Consider the following 22,284-nt stretch of genomic DNA (forward strand, 5'->3'; position numbering starts at 1 on the left):
TTCTAATAAATAAAATCAAAAATATTTTAATATTGTTTTAAAAATGCTGTTACATATACTTATGCACAGTAATGTAAACAGATAAATAAAAAAACTCATAAAAGCTCAGTAAGCAAGCTTGACATTTGCTTCTAATTGAAAATAACAAAGCTTAAGAGTTGCAGTATCGGAATGGCAGTCATGAATATTGTAACGGTTCGAATGTTGGCATTTAAATAAATTTTAACAAGTAATTTATACATTAGTTTAATAGTATGATTGTGTGTCGAAAAATTATAAAATAATTAAAATATATGTGTCACAATGATAAATTATTAAGAGGATCGCTATGTCTCAATTCTTGCATGATATAGTATGTTGTGCCGAAGTTTTACATTAATGCAAATATTCAAATATTGTAATTATAAGTGATAATACAATTTTTTTAACGTTAACATATTTTCAAGACTTCAGAGTGAAAATCGATTTTTCAAATTGCCTCCAACAGAAGCTCAATTCACAACGAATAAAATATGAAAATGCCAACACTTGACACTTTACCAGTTTAACAGTGATAAGGAATAGCGAAATTCATACATATTACAAATATACATACATACAGACATAAATAGGAAATTATAACACAGCATTTCCTACAAACATTGACTCTTGTGTTTATATCTGCAGTGCGCAAGCGTGCTCCCATCCCCATAGTTAACAATAGCATCAATGGCAATTGTACATAGTACATTTGTAGTAGGTGTGGTGGATTAAATGGTTAAAATAAAATAGCGACGATGTCAGTGTCTTTTGAAGTTTGGCCTCGTGTAGACAAGCCTAAGCGGATCCGTCATCCTTTTCAAAACGGATTGAGAGTGGCGAGTTTTGTACAAACATAAAACGGTTCTTGTGCATAAATAACCCTACACTCATGTGTACACACATACATACATACACTAGGATGTAGTTATTGAATTTTCTTCATACAAAATGGGCCTTTTGCATTCAGACATTAAATGAAAATACAAGTAGATTTTGTATGCATTTTAAATGCATAAAAACTTAAAGTGAAAACACAACAACAACTACTGGAAAGCGCAAATTCCATAAAAATTAGGTAAGTTTGATTTAGTTATATGAAAAGTGTCCTTTAAAGTGTTTGCTTGTGTGTATGCCTATGCATTAATGCATTCCTATGCATGTATTAGGAAACTTTTTGTAACATGCTTATATACTGTATATATAATACACATAATGTGTATGTACATACGTACATAAGTGGTTAGTAATAGAAAAAGTGTTTGAATCATTTTAACACCTTTAGATATTGTCGACTCGACCACTGTGTTACACCTTCCCATGTACTAAAATTATACAATGAACTAAGCCCTTAGTAAATACGAGCAGGAAATTATATAAATACGAGCTACATACATGTATGCATAGCTTTGTACGTTCAATGTCAATTTCGTGTTTGTTAAACTTACCGTCAATTTGTAAAAAATACATTTGTTCATACTAATTATATAATATTATTGCTCTTTTTGCATAACTTTAGATATAACCTAAAAAAATTGTTTACAAAATATTGTTTTAAAATTATGTAAATGTGTTATTTGTATATGCAAGTACAAGCAAATTCCAAACTTCCTAATTTCTGACTTAATACATAATATTTAAATAGAGACGTGTACACTTATATTTATATAAGCATACTTTCCGACCCTTTTAAATTGGACTTCGCGCCACCAGCACCATCGTTGGCTAATAAAAATTTTGTTACTTAATTAGCATAAATTTGGCATATTAGAGAAAAATAACTTTTGTTCGAAAGCTTGACGTCACCAAATATATGTGTTAGGAAAAACGTTATTTACTTAATAAAAATTATTATAAAAAAGTAAAAAAATTTATTGTGGAGTACCAAGTACTAAAAGCTAGTTCATAACAATTTTTCATTGTTTTAGTATGCTGAACTTATAAGTAAAAAATAAACATAATATTTGAGTTCCATTTAATTTAATTGTTTAATTAAATAAGATAAATTATTAAAAAAAAAACTCAAGAAGTTTGTCTTAAGAGCTGGGTTGCAAAAAATTAATTAATAAATAAGTAATTAACATTCGAATTAATTTTTTTTATTTTGTTATCACGAAAATCTTATTTAAAGATAATTTCTAAATTTCTAATCCCATAAACCGAAGTAAAAAATTAAAAATAAATGAATTTTTAATACTAAACAGCGAATTGAAAAAATAATGGTAGTCCCAAAAATCGGACTAAAAACTAAAACCGACATTTTTAATTTTAAATACCGGAGTGGAAAATAAAACAAATATTAATCCCAAGTACTTCATGTTCCACCATTTTGGCTATCTTTTGAAAAAGAATGCTTTCTATTAATAAAATTTCAACTAACTCCACATTATTTACTAATTTATATTCAATAGCTTTTAATTATAGTGTTTCAGCCAGAAATATGTAAATATTTCTTTTCTCAACTGTTAGTCCAAGATGCTTAAAATTAAATTAAAAAATAAAGTTTTCAAATTTCGATTTTTGTTAAAAAAAACTAAAGTTTTGAGTTTAAAAAAAGTTCTCAAATTTAATTTTTTTCCTTAAAAAAATTCTGATTTTAAACTAAAATATGAAAATTTAGTTTTTGAATTAAGAAGCATTCAATGCAGTGCAAATCTATTATATTTTATAAAACTATTTATTATATAATATATTAATACGAATAATTAATTACAAAATAATCCTACATTGCTCATGAAATTATTATTTGTTTTTGCAGTTTTGAACTCATTTTCCGTTGACCCTAATGAAAGTGGATTTAGTTCGTCTCGAGCTTAAGGCATAATCCTATTTCAATAGATTTGGCAGGATGCATCTGCACTTCGAACCGAGTGTGAATACAAAATGTGATTGCACCATACTGTCGCTCTCATGGATGGGTAAAGTTCCTGATGATATTCCAGAGGTAAGCTCTACTGTACAGAATTACAAGTATATGCACCATTTCTGAATTCCTAATTGGAAACAGGTCAAATGTCTCGCTGAATTAATATACGAGGACCATATTAGTTGTTTCGCTAAATTTTAAAGAAATAGTCCAAAAAAGTTTAGGTTCGGGTGAAGCCGAACATAAAATGCTCTCAAGACTGAAAACATTTTAAGAGTGTGTTATATATTTGTGATGTTGCAACTTTTAACCGTTATTTTCACGTGCTTAGTATTCTAAAAAAGCAATTTGGTTAAAATTGCTCAAATAGTTAATTAGGTGTATTTATTAATCCAATAAAGGGCGCACACGACACTTTTTTGTAACCGTTTAAACCACAATCGAAATGTTGGAAGAAGAAAGATTATGGATATAGCGCCGTCCTGAACCAGCCAAACATTAGTAAATTAAACTATAGTATATTCTTTCCGGGTTAGATTTCAATAGCCTCTTCCGGTTGAGGATAATCTCTAGACGTAAATGGAGATGAGGTTTAGTAGGAGAGGATGATGCACTATCAATACCGTCCAAAGTGCACTGCGGAGTAGGGGCGGGTGTATACTCCGATGATCGCGAAATCTCCCTCTCTATCCGACTACCAAACTCATCTTGCAAGCGGAAGTACTAGGAATAGAGAGGGCCAGTGGTGCTCTTTGAATAACTACGGGAGGATACATAAAGCAACCATACACACGGTTATTCAGGGAGTACTGCTAAACTTGTCGACGCTACTTATTAATGCCAGCGTAACATTTTCAGAGAGGCCTTAAGCTTATTGGCAAGTCAACTCCATATGTTCCTATTACGGGCTCCCGGCCAGAGGAACATATTCCGTAACGAAAAACAGACGAGTTGACCAAACTAGCAGCTTCTTTAGATGAATCCGATGTCCGCTGGGAATGATCAAAACAGAACTTTATACTCACTTTTAAGATATAGTTCAGTGCAGATGGAAATCAATAACCAACTGTAAGATAACGAAACAGATATGGTCCAAATATGATATGACTAGAATCAAGGACTTATTACATAGATCAAGAGATAGTATTTTCAGATTTACAGCTACTATAACGGGGCAACACGCGCTAAAAATGGATCTGCTCTTTAAAAATTTTTGTCGCAGCTGCAAACTGGAAGGGAATAAAGAAACAGTTTTCCACTTTCTCTGTGAATAACCAGCTCTAACACAACCCAGACACAGAATACTTAGCACCAAACTTTGAAGGGCTATCCACAAAAAGCATAGCGGACATACCATATCTAGTTTCATTGAGAACTCCAAATGGCTTGAGCGCAAAGATGAAACGAGATAGCAAGACCAAAGCTGTCTTTTATATTTTTCAATTTTTCGTGTAACCCAATTGTCATCGTTACAAGTAATCAAAACATTGAAAAAAAAAATTTCAAAGTACTACATAACCGTAGTCATCAGCTCTTCCTCCTCAAGCTCCTTTCCACATTGAATTTACCAGCGTTGTTGTTGAATATGTTATAAACGCAAATAAATGTTTTTTGTTAATATAAAAATATGTACATACGTACATACATATATTAATAATACATGCAATCACATAACACTTTTACTTTTATAATTAGATTTTGTTTTTGTAACGACTTATTTATACAAAGAGATTAAAATGTACTAAGAAACAAACCAAAATTACGTTGAATACTGCAAAATCGTTTACATGGTTTCTAGTGGACGCATCCGTTGTGCTACTATTATTGGACAATGAGTTTCTCTCGCCTGTTTCGAAATTGATTTCTTCCGAATCGTCGAGGTTTTTATTTAACTTTGCGTTTAATAGCAATTTCAAACGCTCTAACGGTGACTCGGTTGTAAAATCGAGAACGCTCGTCAAAAATGGCTTGTAGCCGACTGGAAGATCGTCTGGCTGATAACCATAGATAAGCATCTGCACAAATAGGTTAGTGGTGTTGTCGTCAGTGATGGTAGCTTTGAGGCTATTGGGAGAGAAGTGAGTGTACACGGCTACTGGTGGAGTGAAATCGTCTGACGCCTTGTTGACAGTGTGCTATGAATAGAATGTATAATCATAAAAAAATTCCAACAAATTTTGTGCTTGTTACAAGAAAACGTCAACTTACATCGAATATTATGAAACGCACATAGGTTATGAAATTGCTGTCAATATAATAGAAGGTGACGCTGTGGTTTGACGGCTCCTGTGAGTTAGTTTGTGACGTCTGGTATGTTTCATACACGAGGTAATCATCTGTCGAAGAATTTCGCGTTTAATCATAAATGGAAAATTAAGTGTTTTAGATAATATAATATCATTTATACCTGGTTGACGCATGCCTAATTCGATTATTTTATCAGGGTCTCCAAAATCATCGGTATAGCTCATATCTTCTTCCAACTCATCTTCTACTGCTTCTTCACTTGTGTTCTTCCTATCCGGCTCTTCAAAGTCATCATCATCAATTTCATAGTCAAAATCTTCGCTAGAATATGGTCCAAGTATGCCTTGGAATTGCTGATCTCTATTCAATATATACGATGGATTTACATTGAGTACAGTATCATTGAATCCATAAATAGATATCTGCACTTCAAATGGTGCCATACTCTCAGTTGCTTCTGTGGCGTTTGCATTGTTAAGTGCAATTATACTACCTTCTACCAAATTATCCTGATATCTGAAGTTGACATCGGCCAAAACGTTCTGAAGATATAAATACAATACAAAAACAACATAAATATATGTACATATATATTTTTTAAACTTTCTTTAAGATTCTATAAATTTAATAAAGATTCAACGAGAACACATATTGTAGAAAAAGATTTAAATTATTTTCCTTTACAGAAAACGAGCAAACTTATTAGTATTTAGATCTTTTCAAAATGACTAAACTTTTAGAAACCTATTTTCTTCTAATATTCTTTATTGGCGTAGACACCGCTTACGCGGTTATAGCCGAGTTAATAACAACGTGTCAGTCGTGTCTCCTTTTTGCAATGTGGCGCCAATTAGAGATTCCAAGCGAAGCCAGGTCCTTCTCCACCTTGTCTTTCCAACGGAGTGGAGGTCTTCCTCTTCCTCTGCTTCCCACGGCGTTTACTGCGTCGAATAATTTCAGAGCTGGAGTATTTTCGTCCATTCGGACGACATAACCTAGCCAGCGCAGCCGCTGTCTTTTAATTCGCTGAACTATGTCAATGTCGTCGTATATCTCATGCAGCTCATCGTTCCATCGAACGCAGTATTCGCCGTGGCCAATGTGCAAAGGACGGTAAATCTTCCGCAGAACCTTTCTCTCGAAAACTCGTAACGTCCACTCATCAGATGTTGTCATCGATCATGCCGTTGCACCATATAGCAGGACAGGAATAAGGAGTGACTGATAGAGTTTTATTTTTGTTCGTCATTAGAGGACTTTAGTTCTCAATTGCCTACTCTGTCCGTGCGTTGGATTTCGAGGCTGACTTTAATGTTGGTGTTGATACTGGTTGCAAGATAGGCGAAATTATCTACGACTTCGAAGTAATAACTGTCAACAGTGACATTGGAGCCTAGTCGCGAGTGCGATGTCTGTTTGTTTGATGACAAGAGATATTTCTTCTCGCCCTCGTTCACTACCAGAGAAACCAATTTTAGATATCCATATTTAGGTTAGCCGACTAGATACAGTATTCATATTTCACATACGCCATGACTTTCTTCACAGAATTTTTTTTCTTGTTTAAAAAAACACTATTCTCAAGCTACAAATATATTCAGCGGTTCAAGGGTGGTGAATTTATAAAACCTTCGATCGCAAAAGGTCCCTATTAGAAGTGTAATGCTTTTTTATATCCTGATTAGGGTATTTTAAGTGTGTCACAAAGTTTGTAACATTCAGAAGGAAACCTCGGCGGTTGTAACAAGTAGATATATAAATGATCAGCGTAACAAGCTGATCCGATTTAGCCATATTCATCTGTCTGTCCGTCTATATATACGCGAACTAGTCCTTCAATTTTTGAAAAATTGATCTCAAATTTTTGTCCGCGTCCTTTTCTCTCAAAAAACTGATCGTTTGTCGGTACCGATATTGGATCACTTTAGGATATAGCTGCAACACAGAAAAACTTTTTTATTTGACTAGATATTTGCACGATATTTGGTATATATTATGTTATGGTATTTTTTAAGGTAATGCCGTAGCCTTCGAAGATATTGTTCCGATCGGATCACTCAAACTGGCTGATCAAAGTCAAAAGAAAACTTTTTTATACCGTTTAACGCTAGAAGAAATACACCTTAGGAGGTTATTGTAACTTCAGTGCAGCCGAAGTTAAAGTCTATTCTTAATTTATAATAATTTTACAATACTTTGTTTTTCCCTAATATTTTATACATATTCATGCACATAAATGTCTTTTTTAATGCGGGTTGAACTTCCTGGTTCATCAGTTTTTGACAGAAAATATTACGTTCTTATCAGTCGGCCTTCGTAAGGACCAAGCATCCTATCACCTGTGCAACTTTTACCTTGCTCAAAAAAGTTGCAAATGAAATGAAAGCAAAAACAGGAAACGAAATCATTTATGGCGGCCTAGCCACAGGAAGTATTTATGAAACATTTTTGAGCATCTGCAACACAAAAGTAGATAAATTCAATTTGCAAGACTAACGAACTTGACTTTTTTCCAGTTACAGCATCATTTCTTTACATACATACATATGTATGTATGTATGTAAGTACATACAAGTATTCCCATACATATTCGTGCATTCGTTTTCGCGCGTCAAATATTATAACGGAAATGTGAAGTTCATCGGCTTTGCGAAAAAAAAGTTGGAATTTTTTATAATTTCAGTAAATAATATATGAATGAATAATATATAGCAATTTCAATGAATAAATTCACGTATATATGTTTGTGTGTGTGCGTACACATGCATAAAAGTGCACATGTCGGCAATAGCGCCTCCGATATTTTCGACCTTTTGCGATGCCTAATTGCCAAGATTATATTTGTAAATATACAAAAATACTTGGGTTCATATTTTCATAAACATTCTCTATAGTTTCGAAATGAGAATTTTATAGAAATTTGCACAAACATTCACTCGTACACACACGTACGCATACACACAGACTCAGACAAACTACATAAATACAAATGTGTATATATTTAGAAGTGATACATTCGTATAATGGGTGACCAAAATGTGACCTTACTTGCTCGGAAACTATTTCGATGTAAGTTATGGGCTCTGGAATGGCATAATTAAAGCCAACTTCTTGCCCCTTATCGACGCCGACCGAACGGGCTTCTTGTACATCTTTTAGCAGTAATTGATCATTGTGGATGCGTGTACCAATGCCGAAAAAAGACTTGCACTCGACCAATGACTGTAGAGAAGCGGCGACAAAAATTAGCAAAAATTGCCAAATCGGCACTGTCGTTGGACGCATCTCGAATTTTGTGGGTACAATGACACAATTTTGAAATTTCCTAACACGTAGATACCCGTACAAAGTGGTTTATTTTCGTAATTGTGAAAACATCTAAATAATTATGACCGAAAGCAAAAATATTCGCGCTGGGGCGAACGCTGGGCGACACGATCGCTTACGTCTAGTTGGCTCGGCGTGTTCGTTACAACTGAAAATCTTTCCTTCGTTAGAGCCCAAATACTTTCGAAATTTCGAAAATAAATTTCAAAATTCGCTGGAGAGGTAAAAATATAGACACTGCGAATATGTGCTGGGAAGCGCTCTGAGAGGGCAGACACTATTTAAACGCATACATACATAAATACAAGAAATAGGCGCCTTCATAGTATCGTGCTAGTGGGACACTGTGTGCAAAGTCAAAATAAAAATATTTTTGTTTTGAAAAATATTAAGATCGCTTTATTGAGTACATAAACAGCATTTTAATGCACTGAAGAGCGCACACCTGTTATACACTGCCTGCGAAGGGCCTCTCTGTTGTGTCTTCAAGTGTTTAACGTGTATAAAAATAACGTGAGAGCTTTTGCCTTCATGAGAGCGTTGCAGAAGCAGAAATATGCCAATGAATGAAGCGACGCGGGGAGGCTGTGAGATGCAAGGTGATGATAGCGTTGCTCATACGACCTGGTGTACACAGGGGTTCTTTTAAACACTAAATATTTATATAGATGCACACACACACAGAGCTGCACTTACAGTTGACTTTATGCCGGTATGTGTAGCAAATTCAGCTCACACACAATACCTTACGGAACGGGAAATGCAAATTTAATTAGCAAAAGTTGTTGTTTGTCATGACCATTAACTAGTTATGTAGCTTATTTATAATACATGTCTCTACTGGGAAGTGTATGAGTATCTTCGGCGATGCTCATAGGAGCTGGGTGTCTTGGATTTCCTGCGAACCACACAATGTTATTTTGGTATATGAAGAGATTAGGAGAAAATTTCGATAACTGAGAGCATGCTGAGTACCTTAAGAGGGGTTACATGGGATTCTTCAGGTACATAATAGCCTTTTTTCAAACAAAAAAATTAAATATTTTATTAGAATTTTTTGTGGTTACAAACATACACTATTAACAAAGAAGTTCTGAAATTTTTGGCAAAAATAGTTTAAACTCGGCCATTTTCGGAGATCCTTTGGAAAAAAGATGCGCCCGCGTTGTCAGGATAACTCTTAACAGGATCATCTAGAGGTGTTTTAAAACCTTCATTTAGAACTTGTAAAAAAACTGAAAATTGGATTTTGAGCAGACATCTTTACAAAAAACAGGGAAAAAATATCCTTCGTCTAAGTCTTTAAGAATTGGATCTCAAAGACCTGTGTAAAGTTTCATGAAGATCGTTCGTCTTCAAAAACTCAGTTTCACAAGATCTTAAGGCTGTATCTCCGGAACCATTACTCGGATCACCTGAAAATCGATGCCAATGAGCAACCGCTTCTAGGAAAATAATTTTTGAATGTTGATTCAGTGGGCCACAGTTTAGACTACTCATTTTTAATATAGTTGTTAATTGACCTGCACAAGTGTATCCGTCTATTTAGGAACCAGTAATAACACAACCAATAATGTCAGCCTGGAAATCCAACGCAGGATTGCTCTTGCCAACAGGTGCTACATCGGACTGAGTAGGCAATTGAGAAGAAAAGTCCTCTCTCGACGAACAAAAACCAAACTCTGTAAGTCACTCATAATTCCCGTCCTGCTATATGGTGCAGAGGCTTGGACGATGACAACAACTGATGAGTCGACGTTGCGAGTTATCGAGAGAAAAGTTCTGCGAAAGATTTATGGTCCTTTGCGCGTTGGCCACGGCGAATATCGCATTCGATGGTACGATGAGCTGTACGAGATATATGACGACATTGAAATAGTTCAGCGAATCAAAAGACAGCGGCTACGCTGGCTAGGTCATGTTGTCCGGACGGACGAAAACACTCCAGCTCCGAAAGTATTCGACGCAGTACCCGCCGGGGAAGCAGAGGGAGAGGAAGACCTCCACTCCGTTGGAAGGACCAAGTGGAGAAGGACCTGGCTTCGCTTGGAATATCCAATTGGCGCCACGTAGCGAAAAGAAGAAACGACTGGCGCGCTATTGTTAACTCGGCTATAATCGCGTAAGCGGTGTCTACGCCAATTAAGAAGAAGAAGTGTATCCGTTATTCTCTACTATGTCTTTTCAATCATCTGAATGCATAAAATCGAATATATCTTTAGAAGAAACATTTGTCGAAAATTCAGGGATCACCAAATGCATTATTTATTTTCGATCGAAAAATCGAATACTTATATTCGATTCATGCGATTAAATTCAACAAATATTCTAAAAGTTCTCTTAACAATAGTTTACAATTTTATTATATTCAAATGCTTGATTTTTGAAATTATATGTTCGAACAGCTTAGAAGAATTAAGAAATTGGGGCATAAAGACCTTAAGACCTTTTTAAAACCGACAGTTAAATAAGGTGGTGCATAATTTTTGTTTTGTCTATATGTGAAAAATGGGTTGAATTGGGCCAATACTTCCCTTAGCCCCCATATACCTGGCATAAAGATTTTCGAACTTACGGATCTAAGACAAGTTTTCGCTCAAATTGATCTATTTTCGGCGCAAATGCGCACTGTTATGAGCGAAAACTTGACCTAGGCACCACAAAAAGAATATCAAGATTTTCGAAAATCCGGCTAACTACTAAATATGATTGGTTTTTTAGTATGGGACATAGGAAAAATATATAATCTCGGGTCGATACTACCCCAACACCCATATACCACATACAATATAATGATTTTCATTTTTTTTAACAAAACTTATGTATCTGTATGAGGTATACATATATAAAATTGCTTGGATTTCGATCCTCGGGTTGACAATAAAATTACCTTTTTCTTTAAATATTTCGAATAGGATGAAGGCTGGAAACTGAATCGAACAAACTATTACCAAGAAGGATGGCTGGCTACCGGAAATATCCGTGGCATTGTCGGCGTGACATTTACAACCTCACATTGTCGCAGAAATTTGGATTTTCCGACACGCACCAATTACAATCTGCGCGGGCATCGATCCGATGTAAGTATATTTACAACAATTAAGCTTACTACTACACGAGCATTTCAATGATTTTTATTACTCTCACGAAGCATAAGTTAGGCTACTCAGGCATGGCAATTCTTTTGTAACACAAACTGCCCAAATGTTGTTTAATTTGTTTGCAAAATGTTTTTGTAAAACGATATTTTCTTTCCAGGTGATTTTGGTGAAATGGAATGAACCATATCAGAAATTGGCATCGTGTGATAGTTCTGGTATCATATTTGTGTGGATCAAATATGAAGGCCGTTGGTCCATCGAACTTATTAACGATCGCAATACGCCGGTTACGTATTTCGCCTGGTCGCACGATGGACGTATGGCGCTAATTTGCTATCAGGACGGTTTTGTGCTTGTAGGCTCGGTAGCCGGTCAGCGTTATTGGTCTTCAATGTTGAATCTGGAATCGACCATTACATGCGGTGTTTGGACACCAGACGATCAGCAAGTATATTTTGGCACCACACATGGCCAGATCATCGTTATGGACGTGCATGGAGCGATGGTGTCGCAAGTCCAGCTCTGCAATGATGTTGGCATAACAGCAATGGCGTGGTCATGTGAGAAGTTCAAAATGGAGGAGGGTGAAGAATCCGAGCCAGGTGTTACCAATGCATGTAAGTTGTGAAGTACTTTGAGAGCTGATTGTCCAGATACTTAACAATATCATGCTTTCTCTTGCAGCTAAACGTTCTTTTGTATTGGCTGTTAGCTTTCAAAATGGCTTTATATACTTGATAAAGTCTTACGATGACGTATCGCCTGCACATATCAACACAGGGCTTAGCGGCAGCATAGGCATGGTAATGGAATGGAGTAATTCACGTGAATTGCTCGCTGTTGCTGGCACTGCGCAGACTTCGTTAAACACGTTTGACCAACAAGGGGCGCCGATTTATCAAAATATATTGAAATTTTACACCGAATCTGGCAAAATACTGTACCAAACACGCCTACCGAATACCTCCGCAACGGTGTCGGCCCTTACATGGGGTCACAACGACAAGCGTCTGTTCATTGCGACTGGCACCCAAGTGCACATTGCGTGGGTGTCCAGACGTATAGCGTCACTCCAACTGTTATGTCGCCTACAAATACAGACAAGCATTGGTTCAGAGCGCTCGTTGCCCTTGCTACCGTTGCCGTCACGAATTAGGAGTCTGATTGGCAATCTGTTTGCTCAAACAATAAGAGTAAGTATGATAATTTTTCAACTGGGGCCACATATGAAATATCTTTTCTTATATGCAGTGCTGTGTACCTGATCTTAAATCCGTACGTGAGTTCGTCTCCCGGCCACCAATGTGTTCGACACGCTTGCACTGCACCATGATACGACACGACGAGGATCCGACCCAAAATACAGGCATTTGCTACACACTTTATTTGGAATATTTGGGTGGTCTTGTGCCGCTTCTCAAGGGTAAACGCACCTCGAAAATACGTCCAGAGTTCGTGATATTTGACCCGCAAGCAAATGGTGTGTACAGAAATACGCATTTATCTATCTTGATAAACTTTTGTTTCATTTCGTGTTACTTTTATTAATAGATTCTCCGGTTTTCATGCAATACTCACCAGAATGGAAAAGTTCTTCCGGCTCGAGCCAATCTACAACCACGGGACAAAGCGGCAGAACGGATTCTTCTGATAGTGAGTTTGAAGAACGTTACCGTAGCTCTCCACGTCCATTACGTCATCGGAAATTGCGTCAGAAAAAGCGAAATCAGAGCAATGGAGAAAAATATTCCGTGAACACCAACATTGATCCCGATAGCTTGGATGAACTCGCCTACGTTGATACACTTCCTGAGGTAGGCTATATTTCATATTATTTTAGCACATTTAAAAAAGTATAATTGTATGCCTTAGTTTTATTAGAAAAGTTTACAACAGTCTCTAATATGACGTCATTCAATTATCTCAGAAGTGACGTCAAAAAGATTTTTTTTTTGTTTTATTTTATGTATCGAAACTATTAGCATCATCATGAAATTAATTTGCCATAATTCACTAAAAAATAACCGATTTTATTTACATTCTAAAGGAAGAAAAACTGGTTGAGGTTACCTCAAATATTTGGGGTACCAAATTTAAAATTCATGGACTTGCCAAAACCGTCCCAGCCAATTTAGGCCAAATAACGTATAAAACGTCCCTATTGCATCTGCAGCCAAGGCAAATGACACTAGTTATAACAGAACTGCGTGACGACTTTCCTTCGGGTCCGGATCCAACTTTTAATCCTAACATTTTTTCCGAAGACGAAGATGATGCCGCTCTACACAATGGCAGTAAAAGCAATGGCAATATGTACAATTTACTGGCAAATGCGGAGAGCCAAATGAGAGCTACATCAACGGCGGCAGTCACACATCGTCGTCTCAACGAGTTATCCCCACCTATTGCACCAATGTCACCACGTCCTAATCACCTATTGGCGCGACACAAAAACGCACTAAATAACAATGGTATACAGTGTGCGATTGGCAGCACTGGCTTAAGTCCACTGGCCAGAGCCGAATCTTATGATGATGATTCTTCAAATGAATCACAAGAGGTAAATGGCTTTCACAATGGCGCCAGAGTCAACCTACCGACCGCCAATTTACTTCACACCACAAACGGATCAAATAATAACAAAATGGTGCGTCCGAAGAATATTACTGCCACTACACCGGGTATACGTAGCAGTCTAGGACCTGGCTATAGTAGCTTCAAAAATAACTACAGTCGTTCTAGTTCGAACTCGAGCTCACAGTCACGCCACGCTATATCGCCACTGTACTGTGATGGTTCGGTTCCAACGTTACAATCACCGAAAAATGCCGTCGCGCCAACGGATATAATATTCGAACGTCCTGCTGTTTCGGGCAATGGTCAAACTACGGTTATGTCCTACTCCAGCAATACGGATTACGCTAACAATGTTGTGCAAGTGAAGAATGTTTTGTTACCCGAAATGATTCGGTCAACAAACAGTCATGTCAACCCAGTACCTTTAAATCTTAATTTGAACCTTGAACGCATGGATGCAAGACTAAAAACAACAGCGTGTAGCAGTAATTTCACAGCGAATAATAATCCCATTAACAACAACAATACAAAACGTCGAGATATTTCGTATATAGATGAAGAAGTTCAATCGCCCACCCAGCAAGCTTTGATAACTTTCACTCCCGCCTCTACGCCCGTCGAAGTTCGAATGAAGCGCACAATAACAGTAGTGTCCATCGCGCCTGCTCTGCCCGATTCGATTACCAGAAGTTGTAGTGTTGGTTATTTGGACTCGGATGCTATTACACCGTCCGACGAAGCCTTAATGGCGCTGCGAAGAGACGCACCCACTAAACGTTTGATCTTAGTGGACAAACGTAAGACTAGAAAAAAGCGTCAAAATAATGAGGTAAGATATATTAAGACAAAATTTTCTAACAGAGGTTGGCGAAATACTAACCTCTGGCTTATTGAAATGTCTGAGAAAAAGTTCTTTCTTGGGTTTTATCATGCCCAAAAAACTCTTAAACCTTTTACATCGCCTTTTCGAGTACAACCGCTTTTAGAAAACTTTTGATTTAACCGAATCTCGAACTAATCAGCCAATGCAACATTATATAAATCTAAAATCTTTTTTAATATTTCCCAATACAGGATTCCCGCAAACCAAAATTGGAAAGATCGGGTAAATCAAAGAGTCTGGATTCCTGCGAATTAGTCTTCAGTCAAACAAAACTAACCAGCAAAGAACCCGAAAAGACACCACGAAAACTTCAGGAAATCGCTGAAGGTAAAACCTGTGGCACCGACACCACTGAACCAACAAAATGTTTTAAATGTCACCGAAGCGTTAGTCCCAACGAACAATGTAAACATTGCCAGCCAGTCCAAACTGCAGTCGACGAGCAACCAAAGAAGGAAGAGAAAATACGTATAGTGTCCACCCCACAGAAGAAAGACTTCACAGCCAACACGCATATTTATGAAAGTTTATACAAGAGCCAGGAACAGCAAAAACAAATCCAACGTAAAACGGGCGGAACACCGAGAAAGAAAAAGTTGGATGTAATCACTAGCTTCACCGACAGTCCACTTTTCACGCGAAAGCATCGTTTTGGCATCAGAAGTCGCAGCAAAGAAACTGGTAGTAGCAGTGAAACGAACACCGAAAGCACGACACCGTTGCTGGGTCGTAAAAATGATAATGGATTTAACTTCGTTAAACAATTAACCGAGGTACGCTGGCGACGTAGAGAGGCCCAGAATAATGTGACAACTGTAAAAAATCAACGCGATTACTTGGGACACACTCAATGTGCCAGCACGAATGGGAATGCTGTTGAGGCCACGCCGGTGGAAGCTAAAGCCTCTGTCTCCTTGCAAGCGCAGGTATTACAATACTGTTATAGTTACGTAAATGTATTCGTATGTGTACGTAATAGACCACTGTATGAGTATGAAAAAAAATATTGCGTTAGCATCACCGGGTGTGAATCTGTGAAACCGTATACCTCAATATAACAATAAATAACGGAAGAACGACTAATTTCATTAAACTCAGGCAACAGGTTGCTTCATATAGTTATATAGTTGTATACGAATAATCAGGATGAGGACGAGATTTCATAAACAACTAAAACTGTACTGACCAAACACCTAAACTAATCGACCAATTTCAACGAAACTTATTTCATCACTATTTATTTTGTACCCTTATGTCACAGAACAGAAATGGCTGAAATCGGGCTTTTAAATTTCAGCTGATCCCTATTGAGGATTTTGGAATAAAACTATACACAAATAGTTCATTAAGACATGCCATATAAAAAAAATCGAACTAAGCCTCTAAAAAAGAGAAAGCATTTTTTCTCGATAAGCATGTAACCCTGTGCCAAAACTTAGTAAAATCGGGTCAAAACTTTCGCAAGTCCCAATAAACGTAGTACAAAAGTTTCGAACTTCCTATTGACTTTATATGGAACGTATCTGTATCGGGATAACCCTACTCCCATATATTACATATAATGATTTTCATTGCAATAATCGCCGAATAAATGCACCGTACCATACACGTGCAGGGCTCTAATATTATTACGTATTTAAATTAAATTAAGTTATTTCGTTAAATTTATTAAAATTTGCTTGATCGATCACGCTCTTTTAAAACATACATTCACACGAACACATCAAACATTGAATAAAATTTATTCAAACGATTTCGAAATGTACATATTTACCACATATGTATGCAATTTACAGGCACTTACAACACTAGAGAACATAATCAGCCGTTTACGAGACCTCGACGAGGGCCGCCTCACACCGCCCGCCACACCAAAACGCCTACCACGAAGCTCACCAGCATCGCCAGCCGTCAGTAAAAAGAACAAACGTCAGAGTAGTTCGCCCATTCGGCACTTTTTGAATTCACCTCTGCTAAATAGGCGCTATCGCAAAAAACAATGCCTCATAGAAAGTTCAGATGACGAAGGCAACGGTACAAATGGGTCAGGCGAAGAAAACGGTGGTGCCAGTTACAATAAGCAATATCGTGATTTGGAAACATTCCAAAAGGCACAGTTACTACAAAAGGTGAGTATATATGTATGTTTATACAATATATATGCATAGCAAGTGTATACACGTCGTGTTTGTGTAGGTCTCACAAAAAGGTAAAATATATGTGGTAGAATATGTTGCATGTACATATGTATGTATGTATTATTGGCCACTAAATTTTTATTTTGATGAATTGGCAAATTTACACAGCAATGGTTGAGGGCTCATTGTTGTTAAATAGAGCCTTGCCGATAAAAATAACAGTTTTCCATTCCCTCATATTCGCACATACATACATATGTATGTATATGAGTTATTTTGCTATTGAAAATATGGGTTCTAGTTAGTACTAAAGTGTGATTTCTGAGACCTTTCGGTTGCAAGTCTTTATTGTAAGCACTCTTCCGAAAATTAAAACATTTTAAAAGCTATTCACTCCACATATTATTAACTATTATTATTGTTGTGTAAAAAACCTTAAAATAACTTAAAAATAAAAATCTGGGTTCCTATTAAACTCTGGGTTCCTAATTAAACCTAGCGCGATGGGAACGGCATGACTGCTAACATCTGTCTGACATTAAATTAAGGGGTTACATCCATTTTCAAGTGAGATATAACGTGTTTTTCAATACTTTTCGTGCAGGCATTTTATTCAAAAATAATTAAAAATAATATGCATTTACAGAATTTAATTTAATAGTCGTCAATTCATTTTGAAAAGTTTTATATTCCCTTGATCCCATAACCGATCTCCGGACGGAGCTCCAAAAACGGTGTCCGATGGTGAGAAAATTATCTCAAATCCAAAAACCCCAAAAAATTTATTTTTACTATAGACGAGTACAGGAAATGATCGAAGTACTAGTTAAAATTTTGATATTTGGCAAAATGACGGATTCCCAAATAGACTTATTTTTTCTTAATTTACTCTCCAGAGTGGCTTAAAAGTCATTACCTGAGAAATATATCTAAAAAGGTAATGTGAAAGTTTCAAGAATATTCTTAAATATATATACCATACATTCGAAATGAAAGAACGCCTGCATCAATGTTGATGATCTCTGATATTTTGCATTCATATACCCTAACAAAATTACAGTTAAATACATTATAATCCAAAAACATTCTTGTTAACACAATGATTATGTTATTCCCACCAGCTAAAACGTGGCAAAATAGAGCCGAATGGTTATTCGAGCTACTCAAGTCCAGCTCCAGTTCGACGAGAATTCGTGATGCACAACAAGGCGCCAATGTGGAATGAGCTAAGTCAGGTGTATCAGCTGGATTTTGGGGGACGTGTCACACAAGAGTCAGCCAAAAATTTCCAAATTGAGTTCCGTGGCAAACAGGTAATTCCTCGAAATAAAAGCATTTCCATTGTTAGCGAAACAGTTACAAAATTTGTTAATTGAAAATCTTTTCAGGTAATGCAATTCGGACGCATCGATGGAAACGCATACACATTGGATTTTCAATATCCATTTTCGGCATTACAAGCGTTTGCTGTTGCGCTCGCCAATGTCACGCAACGGTTGAAATAAATACATAAAATGCATACACATATACATATGTATGTTCGTATGTATTTATATATAAATTAATTGAAGAAAAGCACTGGTCGTCTGACTTTATTGATAAACGAGAGTGATTCAGTGATTCTAAGTATTAAGCGTAAAATACTCGTACTAAAGGGGCCTAAAGTTTTATTATACATACATACAAACATCTCTATACAAATATTTGTTTGCGACATAAATAGTACATATGTACATTTAGGTGAATGTAGCTTATACATACATACATACATTTATTAGATATTGTAACAGTCAATTTACACGGATCGTTTCTGCTAATCGCTTCAATTCTTTTTATATATAATTAGCTAATCGAAGGTTGGCATTCCAGCTGAAATGTGTGTACGCGTATGATTAGATATACATACATCTCGAGAGAGTTATATCGATTGAGTTCTTTGAATGAGCCATAAAAATGTCAAAATATAAAAAAAAGCTATTTTAGTGTTGCAAAAGTAGTCGTCCCTCGGCAAATTACGACTAATTCCGACTGAGTTTAGGATAAGTTACTCGGAAGCAGCTTGAGATCATCCTTTTGTATCATCATATTGATGCACACCACACTCGAACAAGTAGAAAAACTTAAGTCACAACTTAAGTCATTAAAACATCTTCCTCTCATTTTGCTCGCATTAGTTTTGCAAAATGCATTCAAATTAAATTATATATTTATTTCAATAAATCTTTTCCAATAATAACCATAAATTAATGTCATTAATTATTTTCAAATACCCACAAAACCTTGGCGAAGTTTCAACTTTTTTTAATTTTTTAAATCCACTTACCAAACCTAACGAGCTATAATCTCCTCGAAACCCTCCTATTAAGATTAATTAATTTAACTTAATTTTTGTTTAATTAGTTATACTTAGAAAAAAATAATATTAATTTAACTAAGACAATATAGACATTTTAATTCATGGCACCAATTTATAGTGCCTAACAAAGTCTAAAAATTTGAGTGAGCGATCCGTTTTATTTTTTGTTTTTTTTTTGCGTAGTTAATATACATAGATACATTTATTAACTTATTTTTACAGAAAAAACAACATAAGTAGCTAGAATAGAAACATATACGAGTAGTTTACCGTTAATTTATAGATTTGCGCACAAATAGTATATAACTCACATAAGTACATTTAAGTTTTAATTAATATGAATTGTAGTTGCAACGTTTTACGCTTAATAAACGGTATTTAACGGTAAATAATTATTTTTTTTAATATGTTATGAGAACATAAATTACGATTATTATTTTTTTTTTTATATAATGAAAATATAAATTGGACGCTGCTTCGGCAAAATAATATTTTCTAATATTATATGAGAATCTCAAATTTTGTCCGTCAACCGCATTGAGTTTCCTAAGTGAAGTAGACATTTTAAAAATGAAATCACGTATTGCAAAAAAATTACATCTGTTGATATCTACCGAAAGCAATTTGCATAATTTATCTGTCTTGCTAAACAATTTTTAGTAACTACTCTGATAATTATTACATTTTATAAATAGTTTTATTTCAAGGACTTACACTTACTGCGTCCTTCGATACATGTACATTCTGAATAATGTTGTATTTACACACATATTTTATAATGATAGTTTTAACAACTCTTATTCCGATCCATTTTATTTAAAAATAATATTTAATATAATACAAACATTTGAAAATATTAAACGTAATTAATTACCACAAAAAATAGAATAATTCTTATACGAATTATAAATGAACTTATTGTCTGCAATACTCGTACATATTTTACATTCAGGTACAGATTTAAAAGTGTCATGTTCTGCACTTTCATAGCTATAAATACGCAGCCCATGTATATACTATGTGCTATATATTCGAAACTAAAGTATTAATTTGAAAATGGTTTTACTTTAATTGAGTGGCATGCAAATTCATGTTTGCAGGTGTGTAACGACTCTTATAAAATGGTATTTAAGTGGCAGCAATGGAGTGAAATGTAATGAAACAAACAAATATATGTACATCCTTTCGGAAAATGGGTGAAATATTTTTTATAATACAATGTTTGTATAAATTTTAACACGCTTTTAAATAAAATACATTTTTGCTTCGTAATCGGATATGTAGTTAGTCGCAATTTCTAAATTTGCTATTAAATTCTAAATCGCGCTAGTTAATAAGTAATATTGCAAATGATTTCTAAAATGTTTTTAATTAACTAGTCAGGTACTATTTAATTAAATACTATGTACAATATATTATTACCGATACAAAAGTATGAAAATAGAACGCATACACTCACAAGAGTCTTAAATATATTTATATGTCAGGAAATATGTACAATACTTTCACCTTGCATTGCTAATACAAAAATTAAAAAATAAACATTATTGCATACATACATATGTACATTCGTAAATAGATACAAAGAATGCAGCACAATTAGAGTACATGAAAAGTATTCGTGATTTATTCAATAAATGTATTTTACCAATATGAATTTCAAAACAATTCAATGATTTTCATTATATTGGGTTATAGCTAAGCTTTTTTCAACATTGCATTTACTTAAGGAAATTTAGGGTTATTTAATTTGGTGAGTAAATAAAGTTACAATTCAAAACTTTTGCTACGACTTCAGCATTGGCATACTTCATACAACATTAAGCAAAATATTTGGAGTCGATCCATAAGGGATGTTGAGATTCTCTACTAACTCTCTGATGCCAAATTGGCGGTTTTCAAGTAGTGTGTTAATTTTTCGATGTCATCGCCATTAATGGACAACTCGCATGAGGCAAGTTTTCGACGACTTCAAGAAAGTTTTTGCTTTGTGTCACCTAAATACTCGAGATAAAAGACTCTCCAAAGCTCTTTTGCAATATTTTAACTGATTCCATAACAGCAATTCCATTAGAATCACAAAATTGCAAACTAACTCGTTCAGTTTTTTTCATTGCAAACTTCGCCAGGTAAGCTTTTCGCCTTGCAAACAAAATGCTGCCCAATATATAGTTACTTATTGTTATATGAATATCAAACTTAACAAAAAAAAGTTACTAATCTACAAAAAGCATTTTTATCCATTCGAAAACAAAATTTAGATACAGATACAATTCCTAGCCATCTGAAATGGCACAAATAATAATAATAAATATACAGATTTATAAAATAAGAATATACTTACATATGTACATACACATCTACAGCAAACATACACATATGTAAAGTTGAAATCATTCATAAATTCACAATACAAATTTCAAGAAATGTAATAAGATAGTTAAAATCACATATAAATGCGCACACAACTGTTTTTCATATTTTTGTAAATGTTTAATTATGAAAAATAGCAACGGAACCGGGAAATAGGAAAAACAAAATAGACAGGAAGCCACCTATTTCTCATTTGGTAGTGTTGCTATATTTCTTTGTTCACATATTTCTTCAATATCTAGCATTATGAAATATATCTGACTTGGTATTGTTTGCAATAATTTTATGGTAATTAAATGTATAAACTTAATTTTTGTTGCTCTGAAATTGATTCCGCGAATTTTCATATGTGATGTTAATTGAAAAATAAATTATTTATGTAAGTGACATAACAATGT

The 22,284-nt window shown here is 35.1% G+C and overlaps 2 protein-coding genes across 2 annotated transcripts; one reads left to right on the forward strand and one right to left on the reverse strand.

Annotated features, from left to right (window-relative positions):
- The first annotated feature begins 42 nt into the window (after positions 1 to 42).
- On the forward strand, positions 43 to 21,181 carry LOC120766906 (tubby-related protein 4). The gene is made up of 12 exons (XM_040092657.1): positions 43 to 1,096; positions 2,777 to 2,962; positions 11,374 to 11,538; positions 11,717 to 12,176; positions 12,244 to 12,752; positions 12,811 to 13,039; positions 13,111 to 13,373; positions 13,607 to 14,965; positions 15,211 to 15,945; positions 16,816 to 17,148; positions 18,279 to 18,470; positions 18,546 to 21,181. The coding sequence occupies exons 2-12, from the start codon at positions 2,867 to 2,869 to the stop codon at positions 18,660 to 18,662; spliced, it is 4,458 nt and encodes a 1,485-aa protein (XP_039948591.1). The 5' UTR covers positions 43 to 1,096; positions 2,777 to 2,866; the 3' UTR covers positions 18,663 to 21,181.
- On the reverse strand, positions 4,551 to 8,594 carry LOC120766918. Its single transcript, XM_040092666.1, has 4 exons — positions 8,180 to 8,594; positions 5,292 to 5,673; positions 5,093 to 5,220; positions 4,551 to 5,019 (listed from the first exon to the last, which is right to left on the reverse strand). Exons 1-4 carry the CDS (start codon positions 8,414 to 8,416, stop codon positions 4,603 to 4,605), a joined length of 1,164 nt encoding a protein of 387 aa, XP_039948600.1. The 5' UTR covers positions 8,417 to 8,594; the 3' UTR covers positions 4,551 to 4,602.
- Positions 21,182 to 22,284: the final 1,103 nt, after the last annotated feature.

This window comes from Bactrocera tryoni, chromosome 1 (assembly GCF_016617805.1).
Source record: "Bactrocera tryoni isolate S06 chromosome 1, CSIRO_BtryS06_freeze2, whole genome shotgun sequence".
NCBI lineage: Eukaryota > Metazoa > Arthropoda > Insecta > Diptera > Tephritidae > Bactrocera > Bactrocera tryoni.